This window comes from Marmota monax, unplaced genomic scaffold (assembly GCF_021218885.2).
Source record: "Marmota monax isolate L192 unplaced genomic scaffold, Marmota_monax_Labrador192_F-V1.1 WCK01_AAM20220418_F8-fsc00041, whole genome shotgun sequence".
Lineage (NCBI taxonomy): Eukaryota > Metazoa > Chordata > Mammalia > Rodentia > Sciuridae > Marmota > Marmota monax.
The window spans coordinates 17099003-17121388 of record NW_026695238.1 but is presented as its reverse complement, the minus strand read 5'-3'; the positions used below and the strand labels follow the sequence as shown (position 1 = coordinate 17121388).

At 56.9% G+C, this 22386-nt stretch overlaps 1 protein-coding gene across 13 annotated transcripts in view; it reads right to left on the bottom strand.

Annotated features, from left to right (window-relative positions):
* Agap1 (ArfGAP with GTPase domain, ankyrin repeat and PH domain 1) overlaps nt 1-22386 on the bottom strand; it is a 488301-nt gene that overhangs the window by 313197 nt on the left and 152718 nt on the right. For 7 of the 13 annotated variants that reach the window (XM_058577558.1, XM_058577554.1, XM_046439525.1 and 4 more), the window contains exons 2-4: nt 14536-14594; nt 10062-10149; nt 9380-9391 (exon numbers count right to left, since the gene is read on the bottom strand). In XM_058577558.1, the coding sequence (XP_058433541.1) occupies nt 9380-9391; nt 10062-10149; nt 14536-14594 (159 nt within the window). The remainder of the gene's footprint in view (nt 1-9379; nt 9392-10061; nt 10150-14535; nt 14595-22386) is intronic. The other 6 variants (XM_058577559.1, XM_058577560.1, XM_046439535.2 and 3 more) reach the window with 1 other exon arrangement.

Sequence of the window (22386 nt, the reverse complement as noted above, 5' to 3'; positions counted from 1 at the left end):
CTCAGGGCCAGCCAGCATGACTGCTGTGGCGGTCAGGACACGGGGGCTGGCCCCGCCTTCCTCCCCACTCCCTCTCCTGGGCTGCCCACACAGCTTCTCCTCCATCCCTGCTGCAGTGAAGACTACCTCGGGCCAGTTCCACTTCCGGATGCCGCAGCTGCCCCACACTCGGGCTGACAGCTCTTCCTGCATCCCCGGGTCCTGTCCAGGCTCAAGTCCACCCCTTCCTCTAGGCGTGTGGAGTGAACACACGCTGCGCTGGCTTCCTCACCAAGGCCCTCTGCACACGACACACTCCCCCTCAACACAGCTGGCTCCTTCCTTTGGCTCAAAGAACAACTCCCGCATGTTTGTTGTCCGTAGTGGTAACAACAGGATATGTCAGGAGAGGTCCTCCTGAACCTTCATCCTGCCTCAGAATTCTTCCTGACACGGAATGTGCCAGAAGCCAAAGATGGAGAAAGGAACAGACCATGAGTTGAACCTGATTTCTGTTTCTGGTCTGGGTCAATAGATGAATTTATCAGGTTTAAGTAAATGGATCAGATGAAGCGGTCATGTTTTGTACATTACTGGCAGCTGCCTGTGGCTCAATTTTTACTAAGATATACGCCCCCCCCCACACACACACACAGCTGGCCCAGTCCTTCTCAGATCTTACTGCTGGTATCCAAAGCCTCAGCTCTCAGGCCAGTGGTGGCTGAGGCCTCAGGAGCATGCAGGCGGAGGGAGAGCTGGGAACCACATCACCACAAGCAGATTCTCCTATGAGCTTCTTTCTGGCACCTGTCTTAATTTGCTGTTGGTGTTTCTTTCAATCTCTACCTCCCCTGCCTCCATGCCCCCTGTTCCTTGCCCCGAGGCTGGCTTCAGCCCAGGATTTCTTCCTTTCATAGGGAAAACCTCTCAGCCCTGACCCAGGACTGCCCAAGTCAAGGAGTGGGTACGTGTAACGATGATCAGCAGGTGTCCTCTGAACAGCGGGCCTCTCCCCTCTGCTGGGACCAGCAAGTGTGCAGGGCAGGGAGGAGGTGGTGGATGAAGGCCACGCAGGATGGTGCGGGGAAAAAAGCTTTGTGGACCCCCTTGTCTCAGGTCCAGACAAGGCCCAAAAGCCCTCCGTCAGCACTTCCTGCCCTCCAGGATGGAGAGGGAAATACTGCCTATAAAGGTGCGAGGGCCAAGCATAACACCGCCCGCAACCTGTCCACGTGGGAAAGGCTGCATCAAGCGGCATCTGTCAGTTGAAGCTTGAAAGGGCAATGTGTTGCGTATGGACATGGGACCCGGATCTGCCCCCACTCCTCTCCGGGGCCCGCCTGCTCTCCAACCCTTCTATAATACGCCTGCCCACCAACAGTTCAAGGAGGCTGACCTCATTGCCCCTCAGACAGTGGCCAATCAGAATGCCCCCTCAGATCCCAACAGTGTTGGTTGTTTTAGGGAAAAGCACGTGATACAAGTGAGGCCAATTGCTACTGACCTTAAATCTTCTGCAGGAGCAACTGAGAAAAACATCCAACCTTCCTCCCCATCGGGTGTGAGCACCAGGGATCACTTGGTCAGTGGGTGCCACCAAGTGGGGCACCAACAGTGGCATGAAGTCCAATAGTGGCAACAAGTGGAAAGAGGCTCCTCGGGAACCTAAGTGGATTTAGGATCAGGGTTTTTCTAAATCCTCCAACCTGGCTGCTCTGTAGGCCACCTGATTAAGTCCACCACCACAACACCACCCCTTTTCTGCCCGAGTCATCTAAGCTGCTCAACTATCCCTGGCACCGGAGGGTGTAGACCACTACCAGGAACCTGGCCCTGGGGCTCCTGGACAGAGCAGGCTGGTCTGCCACCATCCAGCTCCCTGGGACTGCAGATGGGCTACCAGCTTGTCATCCCCGTTAAGGCCAAAGGCCGGAGGAGACACCGCACAGACCCAGGGGAAAACGCCTGGTGGCGGTTCAGGTTTGACAGATCCTGTGATGGCTCGTCTGCAAGCACACGCGATGCACACGCGATGCACGTGCAGCTCGAGAACACCTGTGCAGCAAAAAGGGACTTGTGCTTGCAAACATGAAACTCCAGACCCATCTCCTTCTTCCCGCTGCCCAATGTCTTGTTAGAACTTCTGATGTCCGCAGGTTCACAGGAAACCAACAGGTGAGTCACAGCGGGCCTTCTCCCTCTGGGTTCTGGGACTCTGGGGGGATAACAGGCCTTTGTGGCTGCTGCGAGGAGCCAGACTCTCCCAGATAGTGTGGACCTGCCCTTGGGGGTCCAGGTGTAAATCATTATCGTGAATTATTTATTTATCTAGAAATTTCTTCTCCCTGGTACTTGCCAACTGCAGGCCCAGTGCTGGTTTTAGCAAGTCCTTGATTTCTTGTTGAATTAATGATAAAAATACGGAACGATGTGTTCAGAGTTCCAACAACCAACTGAAGGACACAGTTTGTCCTGCCAGAAGTGTCCATGCCAAAACCATGACGGCCGCCTCCTCCTCCTGGTTTTAGAGCCTCTTTTTCTTATTCAAGATGAAAAGGAACAGGCTTCCCTTCAACTACTTCTTTGAAGCTCCAGGAATCACTTCAAGGCCCTTCACCTGATGCAGGCACCACCTGGCTGTCCTGTGTCTTCCGTGCCAGGAGGGCAGAGCTGCAGACTGCTCTACAGAGGGAGACGGGAGGGAGGCACCTAGAGGGACGGCGGAAGACACCGCACTGCCTTGCACTGCCTCTGCTAACCCCGCCCGCTGGCAGCTCCTGATCTTAAGGCTCACAGATAATTCTCACTAAAAAGTTACCGCGCACTTACCATCACTTGGGTGTAAGTAACATGGTAAAATTCATGTTCAAAAATTCAAATGGCTAGATTTCAAAACAACTCAAGTCAGAGTCATAAGGACCCCCCACCCCCCCACCCCCGGCCACCACACACACACACTCTGAACATTAAACAGGATCCAAGAACTGTTTTAGAAATAAGCCCTAACATCTGGGGAGCAGTGGCAGCTGACAACATTTTTTTCCGACTTTATGGGGTTTGGAAAGGGTTTTGGAGCTGACAGCTTAAAGGCATCAGTGTCCCAGAAAGCCGGCCTGGGTGTTTTCGCCAGTTGTTTCTAGGAGACTAAGTAAACATTCATTAACAAAGTATCTGAGGTCCGTGTGTTGCTGAGAACACGTTCACTGCCCTGACTCTGAACACATCTGTGAGGAGACAATTCCCGCCAGGGTCCTGGGGGGTTTGGCCAGACTGACACATGGGACACAGGCTTGAGGGCAGCCTGCGGGCCCCAGAGCCAGGATCAAGCGACACCAGAGCCTCCCTCCCACAGCGCGTGGCGTGAGCACTTGAGAAAAAGCATCCTGAACCAAACCCCAGCAGAAACCCTGGCGGCCGTCTCCACGGACACAGCCTGCCTCTGAGGTCGGCAAGGAGCTCATGAGGACCTGCTGGCCCCTGGGCGCCCGCCAACCCCGTGTCCAGAGGCTTTCCCCAGAAGCCAACCCTGCACTTGGAAGCTCCAGCAGCTCCCCAGCTCCCCTGTGGGGAGGACCCCAGAACTCAGCCTGGCTGGAAAGGCCCGGGGGTGTCGGCCACATCAGACCCTGTCCTGTGCTCTGTCCATGCTGTAGACAAGGTCCCAGGAGCCTGGCATGGGCTCCACGCTCAGTGACCTGCACTTTACTGGGGCAGTGGAGGACCCGTGCTGAGGGGAGGGGCTGCAGACACACCTCAGCCTCCGGGGGGCAGAGGGAGACGAGTGGGGCGCCCGGGGCGAGGAGCTGGGGAGAGGGCGGAGACAGGCGTCCCGGCGTACCCGCAGGTGACAGGCCCACGTGGGGACACTGACACTTTAAAAGCTGTCATTCGCTCGAGGTCCTCCTCACTGCCGGGCTGTAGCCGTCTTTACACACTGCTTGGCTCCGTCCTCATAGAAGCCGTGAGGCTGAGAGGCAGGTGGCATTCAGGAGTGGAAACATGCCCAAACTCACAGGAAAACCAAGAGGCCAGGACAGCCCAGGCCACGGTCAGCGGGACCCCATCTTGGTGACGCGTGGCATGGGGACCAGGCACCTCCCTGCTTCTCTCCTGGCTCCCGCTCCCTTCCTGGATCATTCAGCTCTGCCACATGGTGACCCAGCAAGGCGTGACCACTACAGAGGACACTGCGTTCCAGGTCCTCCCCGGACGTGATCTAGTGACCCTTCCAGAGAACCGCCAGGCCTTCACCAAGCCCGGACAGTTGCAACTAAACAAAGCACAGCAGCGCTTTCCCGATACCTGGGCACAAATCAAGAGAACAGAATTTTCAATGAGCTGCGGTCACAAAGCCTAGGAAAGCCCAGGTTCCCACCTGAGCCGCACGGGCTTTCTCTCATGCAGCCCACCCCTGTCCCCAGCTCCATGAGCTCCACCAGCCAGGACGGGGAATATTTTAAAAAGTATATTCAAAACAGCAAGAACCGCGTCTGCACTGAGCACGCGGACTCCTTTGCTGTCACTGCTCCCTGAGAACACGGAATGACACGGTTCACACACATGCACGTTTCAGGTTTCACGCGTGACCTAGAGACTCACAGCAGGTGAAGACTGTGTAGATGGCGTGCAAAGCCTGGGCCGTCCTCCCTTGGGGCCTGGAGTGCCCAGACTTGGTTACCTGAGGGAGTCCTGCCACCAAGCCCCGGGGGCACCAGGACAGCTGTGCCGAGCTGGCCCTCACCTCCAGGTGTGACCACATCTTTAGTTTTCTCCCAAGCTTCTCCCACCTGGAGGACATTCGGGGTCTTTCCATCTCCCTCGTCTTTTCAGACTCTTCTCCTTACACAGGAAAACACCAGGCCCCTTCTCCACCTGGGGGACACTGCTCTGGAGAGTCCCCTACTGGGATCTGCCCGAATCCAGTCCCTGGATTTCTCCACTCCCTCAGCCTATTCTGTTGGAAGAATGCTGGACGCAGGCAGGGCCAGCTTCCCAGGGAGAGCCACGGTTCTCCACTGGGGAAGGGGAGGAGCGGGTCTAGGGACCCAGGCTGCTGCTGCACAGATGCAGGGCCCGGGGGGGGGGGGGGGGCGTCCTGTGCAGTCACTGCTGGGACAATCAGGACAGCAGAGACAGAGACAGAGTCACTGCCCTGGAGGGAAGGGCCAGGCCGCTGCGGGCCCACACAGAGTCTGGGGTGCCAAGACTTCAACAGCCCAGAATTTGAGCTGGTTAACAGCTAACAAGAAACTAAAACTGACCGAAGAAAGGGGTCCCCGATACATTGACTCATGAGGACCCAGGAAGAGGGCCAGCTGCTCCCATGCCCTGCCTGGCTACAGCCCTTCAGCCAATCCCTGTGGACGACCACAGCAGGAGAGGTCACCACTGGGCCTCGGCCCATCCCCTCACAGGGGCTGGCGGGCCCTGTCCTCCTCCCACCACCTTTAAGCCACCTTCGCATCCAGAGGTGGGTTCATTCTAGATTTGGATGAAAAGGCGGCACTAGCAAAGAGCACTGCTTCATTCCAGAAAAAAAATTTGATTATTTATGACTGCAGTAGGCTTTACTGAGGCCAGATCAGGTCTCCCAAAGGGTGTCTGGCAGCGATTCCGAATCTCTGGCAAAGTCACCCCCCAACAGACCTTCCTTAGAGGCCACTGATGCCTTCACCCTGTCCTGTCACCTGGACTCCAGTCTCTGACCCAAGGCTTCAACCAGGACTTCAAAGCACAGCCACCAGTTGGAAGGGCCTCCAGGCTCGGCAGGAACAACGCAGACACGGGTCTGGTAGAGCTCAGCGTCCGGGACTGGGCATGTAGACCTCTCGCGTGTAGGAGACTATCCCCTGCTCCAGGGTCGCAGGCACTTCTTCCCCAGCCCCACCTGGGCACCTGGGTGCCAGCAGAATTGGCGCTGAGTCCTAAGGACGTTGCCAGCACACACCCCGCGACCTTCTGTTTTCCTGATGCCTTGGCGTTTCCGAGGGCTTCCACTGGGCTCCGTGCATCTCTTTCTGGCACTGTGAAATGCCCCTCAGGGGTGTGAAGGTCACAGGCAAGCTGATTCCTGTCCTCGTCCCCCTCAAGCTTCTATGGCCAGCAAGAACGGAAGGGAAGGGCCCGGCCTCAGCAGCTCTGAGCGGGCTCCTGCCAGCCAACAGGTGGGCATGACAGACCCTCTCAGACCCTGTGATGGAGCACCGGAATCAGTCTTTGTAGCCTAAGGTGCGAGATCACACTGGAATAGGGTGTGTGGCGGACCACTGCCTCCCAGGAGGGCAGCGCTGCGTGATAGGCAGGGCTGGGCGGGTCTACCAGCCCCGGAGCGCACCGGGTGCTGGACTTCGGCAGCTGGGAGGGGCCTGGACAGATTCTCGGGGAACAACCTGTCAAAACAGTGATTCTGGATTTCCGGCCTGCAGAACTGTTGGAGGATACACCTCTGCTCTTCACCCCATAGCATGTGGCCTGCCACAGAGGCCCCGAGGACTCCAAAACACACTTATGAATTAAACACACTCGGACACACCAAGAACTGTGCCCCCCCACAGAGGCTGCTCGCTCCAAGCTCTTGTCTAGCAGTCACAGACTCCCTATGAGACACCCACTGTTGCACTGGTCATCAGGTAGAACTGCTATTAAGTGTGATATCCAATACCCTCCCTCGTTTGAACTGTATCTCTAAAGTTACTAAATCTTGTACGTCCAAATGATGTCACCCTCTGGGATCCAGCTGAGATGGACCAGATGGAAGGCACTCTGGGCCCCGGACATGATTCTGCCCAGACACACTCCTACCCAGAAAGCTCTCTTCTACAACTGCCATGTCCCCACCACTCACCCCTCCAGCAATCTTAACATCCCAGTTGCAGGTCAGAATCCCCGCAAAGAGAGCAACCTGTTCTTTACCTCAGAGGAGCCACCGTGGGCCAGCAGGAAGGGCGGGAGAACCAACCCCACGAGCAGCAGGGATGGCAGCTCACCCACACCCCAAGCAGCACCTCCGGCCAGAGCAGCCATGCAGCTGACTGCTCCAAACTCACAAGAGCTAAGTGGCTGGGTGTCCTGAACGTGGTCTGAGTGTGTCCCCAAATGACTCGCACGTAGGAAGCTGGCTCCCCAGTGTGGTGCTGCTGGGAAGTGGTGAGACCTTTGAGAGCTGGGCTCAGCACCAGGTAACCAGTCCCTGGAGGCACAGCCTGCTGCCCTTGGCAGGGATAATGTGGATCTCAAGAGAGGGCCATTAGGAAAGAGCAACACTCACCCCTGGCCTCTCCATCTTCCTGCCTCACTATGTTATCCCTCTCCCACGTGCTCCCTCCATGACGCCATCAACCATGAGGCCAAATAAATGGGGCCATCTGATCTAAGACTTTGAGCTCCCCAACAATGAATTTAAAAATCTTTTTTTCTTTGTAAAGTACCCAGCCACAAGTATTTTGTTACAGCAACGAAAACTGGACCAACACAGAGGAAAACTCAGAAGACAACAGTAACACCAAGAAATGGAAAGGTCACACAATTTTCTGTAAACCCACTGCCTCAGCAGGCACAGACCATGCCCACCATGGGGTTATGTAATAGTTTACTTAGTTCCTGCACATGCCAAGATGACTCACATCACCCTAGGACCCTCCATACACCACGGTGACAAGGTAACAACACAGTAAATCGTATACCCAATCCAGAACATTCTGTCTATGCAGTTTCTTAATTTAAGCAAGCATAGGCAATCGATTGACATTTACTCACTGGATAAGAACTGAAACCACTTCAGGCTCCCTGCCAATGTCGAAGGTATGGCAAAACTGGCACGAGGGAAATCACAGTTGATCTCACTCATTTCCTCTCCCCACTGCCACTCCTCATAGGCCACAGAGACAGGAAGTGGAAGTCAGTGCCCTGGTCCACAGGAGAGGCCTGGTTCCAGACAGCAGTGCAGTGCCCAGCTCTGGGGAAACGCCAGGGCTGAGGGGCTGCCTGGCATCAGAGTTCTTTCAGCACCCGGAGGCCCCGTGCCTCCCTATGGGGGTGCACCTGGGCATGGCGCTGCTCCCACAGAACACCCAGAACCCAGGTCAAAAGGCAAGCAAAGAGGTGGCCCCGGTGAGCTCCTAGCCGTGAGCAGAGATCACAGACGACCTCTCCCTGGATCCAGGAGCCCTTGGCACGCGGCCCTGATGAAGAAAGGGATGCCCCCTCACGTGCTCCTACCCTTTAAAATAACATGTGTCTAGAAGCCCAGGCGCCACTATGGAATTCCAGTGCAGCGGCAAGTGCTACCCAGAAAACCAACGAGTAGGGCTGTTAGTGATCACAGTAAGGCCACCAGGCTGGGGACAGCTTTCACTTCTGATGCACAAACATTCAAAAGAAAAGTCTCCTGTTTATCAAAATTCAAGGGCCTGTTATGCAGTGCAAAAAAAAGATCACAGCTGAGCAGCAGTATGTCAGGACAAAGCGAGCACCCCCCAAGGAAAGGCACAGAGCACGACCGTGACCAAAGTCAGGCAGGCGGGCTCCCGAGAGCACTGTGGCCCTGGCTGTCCCTCTGTAGAGCTTGCAACTGCGGACATCTGAGCCAGGCCAGGGTGCGATCAACAAGACCGGGGCTGGACCGTGACTTCCAGCCACCCCAGACTGGAATGGAGAGCGAGGGTGCTGGAGGCAGATTCCCTGGAAAACGTGCACCCCGCTTCCCCACGGTCAAGCCAGCCGCAGACCCTCAGCACCTGGCTCCATGAACGCTACGACCGCAAGCCCGAGAAGTGGAAAGCCCAGACACAAGCTCTACACAGCTCTCCTCTGTGTAAGCTACCCGGCTATGGCTACCGCTCACCCTAGACACAAAGGGACAAGTCAAACCCTGGGTGCCCCTGGGGGAAGACACCGTGGGAGCACCCCCCTTCCTACTGTCTGGGCCAGGCGTGTTCAAGCGCCTGCTCTCTCCCCTGGGCTAACAGTCTTTTCTCCTGTGCTCCAGCGCACAAGCCCTCTCTGAGCCTCTGACCTTCCCAGGTCATCGTTTAGCAGGGAGGTTTTCAGGGCAGCCTTCCTGAGGACCACCAAGAGGTGTCACAGCACCACCAAGTCCTGCCCCAGGCCGCGGAGACCCAGGCGAAGCCCCAGGGGAGTCTGGCCCTGAAGGTTGCACAGGCCCCTGGAGGAGAGTTAAGGCCAGCACAGGTGTTACAGGGGACACGTGACGCTACTGACAACTAGTGCTCAAAACACAGCTAGGGGACAGCACAGGGTGGAATGCCGAACTAAAAAAAAAAGGTGAAATGAAACGAAACAGGATGGAACACAGGACGAGGAGGGAGGGAACGCTACAGCACAGTCGGGCTCTCCTCGCGCTCCCCACAAGACAAGCTGCCATGGAGGAGACGGTAGTTACCTGCATCCATATCTGCAAAGAATGGAACAGCCGGTGAGAGAGAGAAGGAACCAGAAATTCAGTGTCTCAGAGGTGGAGTCAAAGTTACATGGAGAGAAAATACACAACTTACAAAACTGCCTGCACACTACGCCTGACGGGGCGCTAAAGGGCTCCTGCCTTTGTCATTGTCATTTAAAGCAAAGGATAATACGTGGACATGTTAACAGAAGAAGGAAACGTCTAATGGCAGGAGGAATGCCTCCCTCAGTGGGCAATGGCCGTAGGCGTCTGTCTGTCAGCACTATGCGGGGAGACGTCTGCTCCAGCGCGGGGTAGGGGGGGGGGCCTGGAGGACTCATCTAGAGAAGCTGGCAGTGAGGCTGAGCAGCACTAGGTCAGAGTCGGCATGGACTCAACCCCCAGAGCGGACCACGTCCAGCCCGTATTTAAAGAAGGAGCACTGGACTAGCGCCTCCAAGGACAGGAAACACATTCAGCAGCTTCTCACGGTTCTACTCCAGTGCTCCCAACGCCAGAGTGAGCGTAACCGGCCCTCAATCCCTACGGGAGGAGGATCTTTACCGCGTGGTGTTTCTTGGCGTGTGATAGGTCAAAGCAATGATTTAGAATACGCTAAAGAAAAACATCAAAAGCCTAAACTCCCTAAAGCCTGTAACTCACCACCCGCCCAACGGCATACCTTCCGGAGACTCCTCCTGGACGTATGTGCCGGTCAGGTACCGGTGCACGAGGGCGGACTTGCCGCTGGCCAAGTTCCCCACGATTCCCTGCAGCAAAGACACGACAACCACGAGGGTTATTACATCAGATGGCTCTGCTGGGCCCTCTACGACAGGTCGAAACACAGGGACCCCAACAACCACGACCCGTGGTGGCAGCAAGCCGACGACGGGCACGCGTCCTGCTGGAGACGGGGCTCTGCTCAGGCTGCTCAGGGCCACTTGGCCTCCAAAGGGTCGGGTGTCGGCACGGAGGGAGTCATGCTGGGTCCAGGCCTCTTCCCGGAAGCGTGCCGTCTTCCTCAGGAACATGTGCACTGCCCACCGGGCCATCTACTAGGTCTCTGGCCTCACCACACCAGGGGGTCCAGGTGAAGGGGACAGGGTGGTGTGCAGAATCACACGGGGGGGGGGTGGGGGGGTGGTCCAGGTGAGAGGGGACAGGGTGGTGTGCAGAGTCACACGGGGGGAGGGGGCTCCGGGTGAGAGGGGACAGGGTGGTGTGCAGAGTCACAAGGGGGAGGGGGCTCCGGGTGAGAGGGGACAGGGTGGTGTGCAGAGTCACACGGGGGAGGGGGCTCCGGGTGAGAGGGGACAGGGTGGTGTGCAGAGTCACATGGGGGCTTCAGGTGAGAGGGGACAGAGTGGTGTGCAGTCACATGGGGGACCCAGGTGAGAGGGGACAGGGTGGTGTGCAGAGTCACATGGGGGACCCAGGTGAGAGGGGACAGGGTGGTGTGCAGTCACATGGGGGACCCAGGTGAGAGGGGACAGGGTGGTGTGCAGAGTCACATGGGGGACCCAGGTGAGAGGGGACAGGGTGGCGTGTAGTGTCATGGATGGGTCAGTCTGGCACATGCCATCCCAAGGGGATGAGCTTGGGGCAGTTTGGGGACAGGGACAGGAGAGCAGGACAGCCAATGGGGCATGACTGGGTGGGGAGGCAGCACCCAGGGAGACAGGAGGTCCAGCCACAGCAGCCCTTCAGAACGGCCTCCCTGTGGGCGCAGTAAGCCTGGACTCAGTGGGCCCTGCAAGTAGCCCTCCTTCCTGCCCCCCACCTGAGCTGGGATACCTGTCCCCCCAGAAGCTGCTCATCAGCATCCTGGTTCTTCTGCCCCCGAGACCCTCCTGTTCATGAAGGAGACAAACCCACGCGACCCAGCCTGCACAAGGCCCCACTGGAGCTCCCCAGCCAGGCCCAGGCTCTGCCTGGCTCCCCTGAGGTTTCTGACCTTCTCACCTCCACCCACCACCTCAGGCTTGGACTCTATGGTGACCACAAGGTCACCCACCTCTTCTGTTCAACGCCCTGCCCCACACTCATGCCCTCCAGGCTCCCTCCTTAGATCTGTGGCTCAGCCCGGCTCCAGAGTCCCCAGGGGCACCTGCCTTCCACCTACAAGCACCGATTCCACCACCCCCCGCCCCAGCTGGCCCCGACTCCAGCTGCTCCCACCTGAGTGCGGCCCCCTGAGCTCCAGGTCTTCGTGTGCACCTGCCTACCATGGACGCAGTGGGCTACGCTGCATGCCTGAGCCTCGCCTTCCTCTCCTCTCCTGCTGGGAGGCAGGGAGGCTGGCTAGGTGGACAGTGAAGCCCACACCTGACAGCAGGGACCCAGGCTGGTGTGAGTGTGGTCTGTGAGTGGCTGCAGGCACATCGGCCGTCCGAATGTGGGCATCACCCAGAAGCTCCTGCGACACCCGTCCCCACACTCCCCTCTCCAGATGTTAGTGTGGCCTCTCCAGAGCCACGGCCTGCCCTGCCCTCTCCCCCATGCCCACAGCCCTGCAGCCGCTCAGTGCCCTGCTTTGTCCCCTACGTGCTTCAGCTCCCCAACCCCAGTGGCAGGTGTCTCCAGACACCTAGAACCTTCCACATAATCACTGCCCAAAATCCTGCCCCTACTCACTAGTGGACAGCCGTTCAGGCCTGAGCACCCCTGAGAAAGCTGCTGTGGTCTGGAAGCCTGGGTCCCCAAACACCAGATTCTAAAATCCTAGCCCCAAGTGCTGGTGTTGGGGGGTCTGGGCCTCACGGGTGAGACTGGTGCCCTTATTAAAGGGAACCTGCCTGTCCCCCACCTTGAAGACACAGCAAGACGACGTCACCTACGAAGGTGAATCTAAGGACCTGCCCTTGGTCCTGGACTTCCCACCTCCAGAGCTGTGAGAAAACCCTGCAGCCCCTAAGTTGCTTGCTCATGGGGTTCTGCCTCATCAGCAGAGTGACCAGGCCATCTTCCTCACGCCAGGCCAGCAGGCCCTCGGCTCCCTCGGGTCCTCTGCAGAATGCCATGCTCAAGCCCATGGTCTGACTCCCTCCGCTCCAAATGCCCTCCAGGGAGGACCCTCTGCAGCACCCTGCACCCCACCCCTGCACAGAGCCCTGCCCATCCCGAGGAAGGCTGCACTGGCTAGGCGGCTGAGAGCATGCCTGACCCACTGACCCGGGTGGCCAGTGCCAAGGAGACGCTGCACACCGGGCTCCGAGCCAGGCCCCCTGTGTGCAGACTCCACGCAGGCTGCCTCCCCTCCGGTCAGCGCGAGTCTTCCCTCTACCTTGGGCCTCCGTAATTTGAGAATATCTACCTATTAATTATTCTTTTGCTCAAGGGCACCTGCTGCTTGTCAGCTTCACACTGAGAAAATCCAACCAGTATGCCACAGAATTAAATTTTTAATTAAGATTAGTTTGTCTTCCCTGAGGAAGAAAATGCTCCGAGATCAGGCCCTGTTCAGGCCGCGCCTTCTCTGCAGGCAACACCCCGTTCTCCGTGTGCTCACGGCAAGGCCCATGCACCCCTCGGAAGGCCTCGCCCATCAACTCTGGGGTGCGGGGCACGGGGTCTCTCTTGGTTCTCACGGCTGCAGGCATCTCACAGATGGTTGTGAGCATTATTTTAATTTGAAACACCAGTGGAAACTAACAGTTGTCCATGGAAAAAAATAAGGAGGAGACGTTGGCAGGTCCATGGGGCACTGTGGCCACCGGCCCCTGATGTCAACGGGAAGGAGGGATCAAGCACGTCTGGACTGGCAGGCTTCATGGGGAGCAGCAAGGCCCTGCAGGCGGCAGAACTGAGAGCGAGGCAGGCAGCGGTGCAGACCCTCAGGCCTGACCCCGCTGCTCCCGCCTCCCTGCCTCAGCAGGAAGAGAGGCACGCAGCCTCTGACTGCTTCCTCTAGTGCCCCACGCTCACCTGCCAAACGTGGATTTGCTGAAAGGGAAATGGAGCCTTTAGCGAAGGTCCTCATTGGGAGTTCAAGGAAAACACAACAGGAATGACAGACTGCCCACTGAGGCCCTCTGCAGCCAGATGTCCCTGACACACGCGGGCAGGGGCACGGGCCTGCACCGCCTGGCACCAAGCCACTGTACCGAAGGCAACTGGTCACGGACGATCTGACCACCACACAACCCCAGAAAGCCTGAGGCATGGAACCACCGCTCTTGAAGAGTCGGCAGACACTGAGCTGTGTTCTCTGACGGGGTCTCAGAATCACTGCAAAACTGGCACTGACAGTTCACTGGAGGCTGCTGTTACGTCACCTCGTGGCTGTGCTTGAGAAGCAGGGCTCCTCGGGCGCTGACCTCAAGGCCACCTGTCCTGGGGTGCTGCACAGGGGCAGGAAACAATGCGGCACTGTGGATACACAGAGTGGCCACACAGAACAAAGGGGGCTTCTTTTCCAGGGCCCGTGACAAAGAGCTGGCAGCCCTGCCAGGGTCCCCACATCCATGCACAGCTCCGGGGCTAGACCCTTCCTCAGACCTCTGACATTGGCCTATCCGTGAGAGGTGGCCACCTGGCAGTGAGCCCACACTAGCCTGAGGAGCTACCCTTGGGGAAGGAGCTGCCCTGCCTGCCCTTCAGTGACGCCGTCTCCAAGCCTGAGCACTGAGCTGCAGAAACCACAGGCTTCTTGGGTAGCAAGCATCCCCCATGGTGGCCTGGTAAGAACCTGTACCGCCCTCAATCACCAGGACAGGGCCAAAGGAAGCCACTTCCACCCGACGCACGGCCACCACAGCCACGCAGCTGCTTCAACCAAAATGAACCAAGCCTAAACCAGGCCATCACACATGGCTCCTGAGCCACAGTACAGTCCCTGAAAGGCCGCCCAGGGCAGAGGCTGCTTGTCAGTCAGGGCAGACACAGAAGGTTCTTCCAGGCAGTGCTGGGCAGGACTTACGGAGGGCATATCGTCTTAAAAACTCCTGGAAACACCATTGCCACCCTGTGTCACCCTCTGGACAGGTGTCTCTGGAAGGTCCTCTGTAGGAATGGCGCTGTGCTGGGGACAGTGGTTACACAACTGGTCCCCGTCCCATGCACAGCTTGGGTGGGCTCACGCCCCACCTCTCGAGGGCCCCCACACCCGTGGTCTCCTGGGAAATAAACCACTGAAGCCAGAAAGAGCCACTCACCACTTTGAGCTCTGGCACCGATCGACTCAACGTCCACTCCTGGCTGTTCACGAAGGCATCTGCAAGAGAAGACAGAGACAAAGATCAGGCTGCGGCCCCCTCCAGCGCGCATCGGTGCCCGGCATGCCAGCTTCCACCAGAGCCAGCGGCTCTGGGGGCCTGCAAGCTGTGGTTTGCAGTCTTTCTGCTAAACAGTCGCTTTTCTGAGATCCCACCCAAAAAGCTTCGAGGATGACGAGCGTGGAAACCTAGATGCTGCAGACAGGCGGCACTCAGGTCTGGAGCACTCTGCTGGGTGCCAGAGTCTTGGCCAGGGAGAGGAGGGGACCTGGACCTGGGGGGCTCTTTGAAGTGGTGCTTGCTCCCCACCCAGGAAGCTCACTCGGGTAGCTCTCCTGACCTGCCCAGTAGAGATGACCCCACTGGGGGGGTCCCCTGGCCTGCCCAGTGCAGATGATCCTCCACTGGCCATGACCCCTGGTAAGCAGGATCCCACAGTCGCACCCACGTGGCGGCTCCCTTGGCCACTCAGAGCCGGGGAGGCAGCAGTGGATGCAGGCCATCTCTTTCAGTGGGATGCCCTCTCCAAACTTTTCCCTAATGTTGGAATCTGCTCACCCTGCACTGTCCAAAAGTTCTCAAGCCCTCCACAAAATGCCTCAAGGGCAAGAAAAGCCATCCCTTTCAACCAGATGTGCTCAGAAGGGGTGGTGGTACCCTGCAGGCCTGGCCCGCAGTCCCCTTAGGAGAAGGATGGAGAAAGGCCAGGCCGGCTTGGCCAGGCAGGCCAGCACCCATGGTCTACGGGATGTGGGAGGGCACGCACACCACTGCCACTGTCCCCCAGAGCTGAGGGCTAGGACGCCCATCAAAGGGAGGCCCTGCTTGTGGGAGGAGCCGATGGAGAAGACAATAGGCTGCCAGGGGCATCTAGTGACTCTCAAGGTCACTGAGCTGGCAGGGATGAGCTCAACAGCAGAGGCACGGGCTGTGGGGCACAGAGACCAGCAGGTGGTGGGTGGGCAGAGGTCTGTAAGGAAGCTGGAGAGACGGGATGCCTGGGAGGTGGACTTGTCCCAGCACTGCCTTCAAGATGTCCAGTCCACACTCCCCCCATGGAAGTAGACAGGGTGGGGGCTGACGGTGGGGGGGAGCAGTTCAATTGTGCTCTTCAACACCCACTCCATGGTGGCCGCACACCACCGGAACACGCCCAGGGATCAGCTGGGAACCACGAAGTGAGGACCATGACAGCGCAGGCCTGAACTCAGGGGATGGTAACGAAACATCGGTCACCAACTGCTCTCAGGGAAACGAGAAGGCGGCCTCAGATGACGGGCAGGGAGACAGAAGGTAATGACAAGGACTCTCCGAATGCATGTACCAAGTGTCCAGCTGCTCAGAAAGTCCCCCTGTGACTCTGCTGTTAAAAACCTCAACAATGGTCAAGTGAACCTGGATGTATTCCTGAGATGGAATACTAATTAAGAAAACAAGACAGCTGAGTCCAGCAGGTGGTGGGGGCAGAGGTCTGTAAGGACCTCGGCATACTGAGGTGGAGTCAGCCCCACAATCTCCAGGCTCCACTAGGTGGCGAGAGCAAGACCCACACAGTCTAGTCAGCGTTATAGTGTGCGGCGTGTGTGCGCACAACACACACGCCTGAGAAGACACTGGTAAAATCACAAACAGTTGCCGACTTAGGCGAGGGAACTGGTGGCTGGGGAACAAGAGTAAGGAGACGACATTCATCGTGACCTTTGGGATTCTGATTCAGATTTTTACGCCATTTCACATAAACGTTAAGTCACAGCTAGGCCAAGTGGCCGGCAATTCCGGCTACTCAGGAGACTGAGGCAGGAGGATCTCAAGTTTGAGGCCAACCTGGGCAACTTAGCAAGACCTGACTCTAAGTTTTCAAAAGGGTTGGGGACATAGTTCAGTGGTAGAGCACCTCCGGGTTCAATCCCTCTTACAAAACAAACCAAAAAAGCCCTGAAATACAATTTTAAAAATGAATCTTAATAGTAGAACAAAGAGGATAAAGGGTGAATTAAACGAGCTCACTTCATTAATGCACTGCTGATTTGTAAGCATGTACCACCAGATTAAATTTATCACAACAAATATTAAATATGCATTATAAATGAAGCGGGGCTCCATTAAACAAAGACATATGATTATATAAATATTGGAACATGGTGTGGCAAGCTTTTAGTTGCAAATTTACCCTCACTTGAATAGAGTATGTTTTCTTTGTGGCAACTAGATTAATAAAATAAATGCTTGACTTAATGTTCCCCGCCAAAGCCCTCAACTTCCATTAAAATGCCCTTATTTCAAGAACTTGCCTGGCCTCCGTCTCGGCCCATTCAGAGTGGGATGCTGGTGTGAGGCTCAAGGAGAAGCAACCAAAGACCTGGGGAAAGCCCTACATACCAGATGCTTTCTCTGCCTGCTCCTGTGGGGACACTTCTGGTCACCACAGGGATTGGGGGTCCCAGGACAAAGGAAGCATGGCCCGGCCTGGAGACTCCATCACGTGGAGGACGAGGCCGGCTGCCCTACTTCACTCTGAGGTCCAAAGTGCAGCTGCACAAAACGTGCTTTAGGAACACACCTGGGCATGTGTGTGTGTGCGCATGCACTGTCTGCACACATATGTGTCCCCGGTCAGCCAGGCCCCAAAGTGACAGAAGCAGCCCTGGTTTTCAAAAGAGGCCATTCCATGCCCCGTCAATGGCATGGAATATGAAGAAAGTGGCCCCCAGACTCTGGTCTAAGTACCACTGGACTAGATTCCATCGTAAGGCACAGCAGATGACCTCTGACTGCCTGCTTTGAGCCCTTTGACTCACAGGGAAGCCCAGAGCTGCACCTCAAGGTGCACGGGCTTTCCTGAGCAGTTTAGGACCAGGTACTTGGTCCTTCCATCAGCGTGGCACGACTTCCAATGCACTTTGGGGTTTCAGTGCTGGAGATGGAACCCACGGCCTCATGTATACCAGGCCAGTGACTACCACTGAACTCCATCCCCAGCCTTCCAGTTACGCTTCGTCATTTAAATTCAAACACAAGCTCTTGAACAACTCTAAGATTACAGAACACGAAATAATACGCCACCCTTATCAGGAGTGAAGTCCTGACCTCCTTGTCTCTTTGGGTCAGAAGCTTGACGGCAGTCAGAGAAAACAAAGAGGTGACGGGTGCACTGAGCCCACGGGGACCCAGCCCGAGGACAGGGGGTGGGGACACCTAGGGATGTCCCAGTGGCCAAATGCTGGGGGAAATGTTCTCCATTAGAGGGAGATGCTCCACCTGATCTGGTGACCAAGATATCTGATGTCAAAGGAAAGCCCACCAAGGCCCTGTCGGACTGTCCTGGCCACAGAACCCCTCGCAGTACAGTGCCTGTTCCATGCTTAAGAAAGCCCAGCGACAAGTGCTCAGCCACCAGAAAGGCTCCTTAACAAAGACCCCCGCCTGCCACCACGCACCAACAGCAGGAAACACAGAATTCAAACATCGGGTGGAGGGACTCCCGGGTCTTGAGTAGGTTTTTTTTTCCTAACTTGTATTTTTTTTACAACAAACTTTCATTAGTCTTAAAAGTTTTGTTTGTTTTTCCTTTTCTGTGCTGGAGATGAAACCCAGGTCCTCACATGTGCCACGCAAGCGTCCTACGCTGAGCTAAGCGTCCACGCCACCCACTGTCCTCCAAGCCTGTTGGCAGCCAGCACTCTGTGAAACTTAGCGAAGCATCAGTGCTGCAGCCTGTCTTCCTTCTCACTCACTCCAAGTCCCAAGTGAGAATGATACAGAGACAAACAGGAATCCACTGGGATAATGAATTTCAGTTGAGCCAATTCATCAGGGACCCTGTTACCAGTGCATGTGTGGCAGGAAGGCTGGCGTTACAATAATAAGGGACGAGCTCTACCTCCCTTGGTCCTGCCCCAACCTGTCCCAGGGACATCAATGCTCCAGACAGGTGTGGAAGGGCGTCCTTAGAAATCCTAAGGAGCACAGTGCAGGAAAGTCTCTCGGCAACTCAGGCGAAAATGTGATATTTCTATCACAATCTGTCTGGTTTATGGACAAAGTAATTAAGCAATGAGAAACCAAAGCCTGTGAGCACCTCAGAAGGAACTGCCTCTGTACATGGCATGCTGGGCGAGACGCACAGAAACAGCAGCGTCCCCTGTTCTGTGGCTGAACATGGTGGTTCTGAGGATCATTTCCTGAGAGCCACTTTGCCAGGGTCGCCAGGCCCCACAGTAGTTCTCAGGGCCACCCCACTGCCCCAGATGGCACAGTCGCCTGGGGAAGGGCCCCCAGCAGGGCCAGGTTCTCAGTGCCCCCTCTTCATCTGCCCTGGGTTCGTCTGGACACCTTGCAAAGCCACCCACAGGAGACATCTGTGAGATTCAGCAATCAGGGCCCTGGAATCTGCATTTCAACAAGCCCCACCGGCCTCCGAGGCTCACTCATTATGACCCTGTGGACCTCACAAACACAGACCAGGACGTCAGGATTTCTCAGGGAACCTAAGAGAGCACAGGCAGACCTGGAGGTGGCACCCCGAGATGGGAGCTAACCGTCCTGGGTCTTGAACTCTGACCACGAGGAGAGCCCTGCTTCTCTTGGCTGCCCTGGTCACTGTGGCAGAGACACCAGTAGTGGGCAGAGGAGAATCAGTGAGGGAGCAGGGACCAGGAGGCCCAGGCTTGTTGGTGACCTTGGGTGACCTTGCTGGTCTTTCTGAGGCCCAGCTCCCTTGTGATAGATGGGAATGGTTCTCTCCTGTGAATGCCATGAGGTTTCTAGGAGAGGCGGCGGCCCCCAGAAAGGGCCCACCTATCCACGGGGAGCGTCACTGACAGCGAGGCTCCTGATGCCTGCTTCCCAAGTGCCCTGGCTGACGGAGACATGGGGGTGTGCACTGCTGGAGCTCCCTGTTGTGGGGGGGCCTCACAGGTGGGCCTGACATGCACCACGTGACAACCCTGATGCAGCAATCGCCCTGCAGCTGCGGAAACCGCCCTTCAGTGACTCCCTCCCTCAGAGGAGAGGCTGGCCGAGAGGCACCGCTGGAGCTGGTCCTCAGCCCAGGCCCGATTCTCTCCATCAAACCACGCCAAACTGCCGCTTTGTGGGTCACAAGAGGCTGAACAATGGCAATTCCACATGGTTCAACCTACAGCACGTAAGCAGACGAGGAGGGCCGTCCACGGGGTGTGATTACCAACACACTCAGAAAATCCACAGCATCCCGAAGTCATCCTCCAGGGAGCCCGGAGGGAGCCTGCCCTAGCAGTCGGCCCGAGCAGAACCCCGCAGGACCAGCGAGCAGATGAGAGGACTGGGTAGAGACGGGGCCTTTCCAAGGGCTGCAACTGGGCAGACCAGCCCCGCCTGGTGCTCACCTGCCCACCGCCAGGGCCTGGGGAGGAACAGCCATCTCTAATTAGGCCTTTAGTCCTCTGGGTCACTCCTCAGGGCTTGGAAACTCTGGTTAATGGCTGACCAGCATCCTTCATGAGCCCAGGGGCTGGAGCCCTGTCTCTGCTACATCCCACCCGCCCCTGTTGGGCCAGGGGACTCACTCCCCAGAAGAGCTAGCTCCCTTCCTCCTGGAGTAAGAACCCGAGCACAGCGTGAGCCACAGTTAGGACAACTTCATGTCCTCTTGTACCCTGTCACCCCCACCCCGTCTTGTCTGGCTCCAGTGACCACAAATACAAGTTCCAGTAAAAATTCATGAAATTACACACAATGTAAAAGAAGAAACCTGAAATTGCAGGTGAATTTTTTTCTAAAGCACATTATCTTGGGGACTGTGACTCTTCTTTGAAAATGTTGAGTTTCACAAGGATTTAAGGAAAAAAAAAAAAAAACTATTCTTTTTAGCAACCGGGAAGTGAAGGAACATTTATTTTTACTTTAAAGCACTCATAAAGTCCCCAAATAGAAAACTAAACAATGCAGAAAGCAAGCACATACCCAGGAACCAGGGCAGTAGGAGACACGGGCGCCTGGCCACAACACGGCCACACCAGGAAGGAAGTGGACAAGCGTGAAGGGTAAAGGGCCCACTCAGTGCAGTGGGAAGGTCACATGCAGCACTGGTCAACACAGAACGCGGGTGACGCCTGACCGGAAACTCCACAGACACTCGCCGGCAGTGTCAGGGGTGACGTTTAATTTCTGATTTGAAAATCCTTGAACATCTGTGATAAACTGGGTCATGTGTAAACCCCTGGGATACCAGATGCGCTTCAGACTTCCCTGGAAACCCCGTGGCTTTTCAGGGACCCTGCAGGCTCACAAATGAAACAGTTTTCTATCCCCACATCATAAGGCCTTCTCAGTACAGGGTGACAAATGCCAGGCCACCAAGATGCCACTGTGCCCACCCCTGCTGAGGCAGCCACACCCTGCTGCGATCCCAAGCATCCTTCCCCGAGCACTGACGTGACTCGGGATCCTTCTCCACAGGCCAGTGTTTCTCTCCCTGGGGAGGCTCCGAGGCAAAATGCCGCCAGCCAGGGGGCTCTGGGGACCTGCAGAAGTCAACTTCTTACAGAACACCTGGTTCCTCCCGGGGTTTTCTTCACCATACCCCTGGCTCCAGGAAAATGGCCTCTAGTGTCAAGAATGGCCCGGGGACTTGAGTCTGGGCAGAAGGAAAGCAGGAGATGAGAGGACACGAGGACACGGATGGGAAGGAGGGAGACTTCCCGTTTCCCCAAAAGTGAGAACAGAGGCCTCAGCCCGAGGGGAGCAGGGGGCAGGGACCACGGACTCCCGGGTGCAGCTGGGACGTCTTCCCTCTGCGCTTCCTTCAGAATGACGTGGCTCTCCAAGGCTGCTCCGGAATATTCTTCTCAGAAATGATCCCCTGACGGACCTGGAGCCGACACCCTCCTTCCGATCCAACATCCACTCCACTGTTACAACCCTGGGCATGAAGGGGTTCTGCGAGCGTCTTCCCAGCACAGGCAGGTCCACAGGCAGGGTGGCCCCACAGGCAGGTGACGCGGCCCCGACTCCGATAAGAGCACAGCATGCTATGGGTGCGGATGAGCCGTGGAGCTGTGGCCAACGTGGGGTGCCCAGGACGGCTGGGGCAGGCCTCTGGAACGGCTGCTGCTGCTCTTGGGGCACCGCAGGCCACGCACACCTTCCTGCTGCCTCCCTGCCCGCAGTCTCCCCTCCAGCCTTGATTCTCAAAGCTTGACGTGTGGAGGGCAGACCACCACTGCACGATGCTGTGTGTCCCCACCAAGCCACCTCTGGCCAAGTTGTGGGAAGGCTGCGGTGTGTGCCCACCGCGCCATGTGGGTAAAGCGCCATGCGGGGAACTGCTTTCCCATTTGCCTCTGTGAATGGTGGTGACCCTTTGGCGATGGCTTTGTGGAGGGCATTTCGTAGCTCTGAAGAGTAACTCTGGGCCAGGACATGCTCCAGGGGTTTTAAAGAGAAGAAGGCACTACTGGAGTCTGCTGGAGGTCCCCTGGACTCCAGGCCCCGACAGTGCCACTGAGCTTGTCCTCTGTTCCCACGCCCTGGCAAGCAGGAGAACGCGGAGGAATGGGGAGGGCAGATATCCAGGTGGAATCCTGGTCCCTGTTCCCTCACCACAGCACTTTGCTTCTTCCCCCTCACCTGCCCTGTCCCTCTCCTGCTGGTCTGATACCCACAGTGATCCAGGCCACCAGTGGTCCCCCCGCAGCACCACAGGCCAGCCACAAGGGACAGGTCTCCCTCCCCTTCCCGCCCCTCCCCCCACCTCCAGGAGCTTGCAGGAAACACATCACAAGGTTGTAACACGCAGGGCTGCCACTCAGC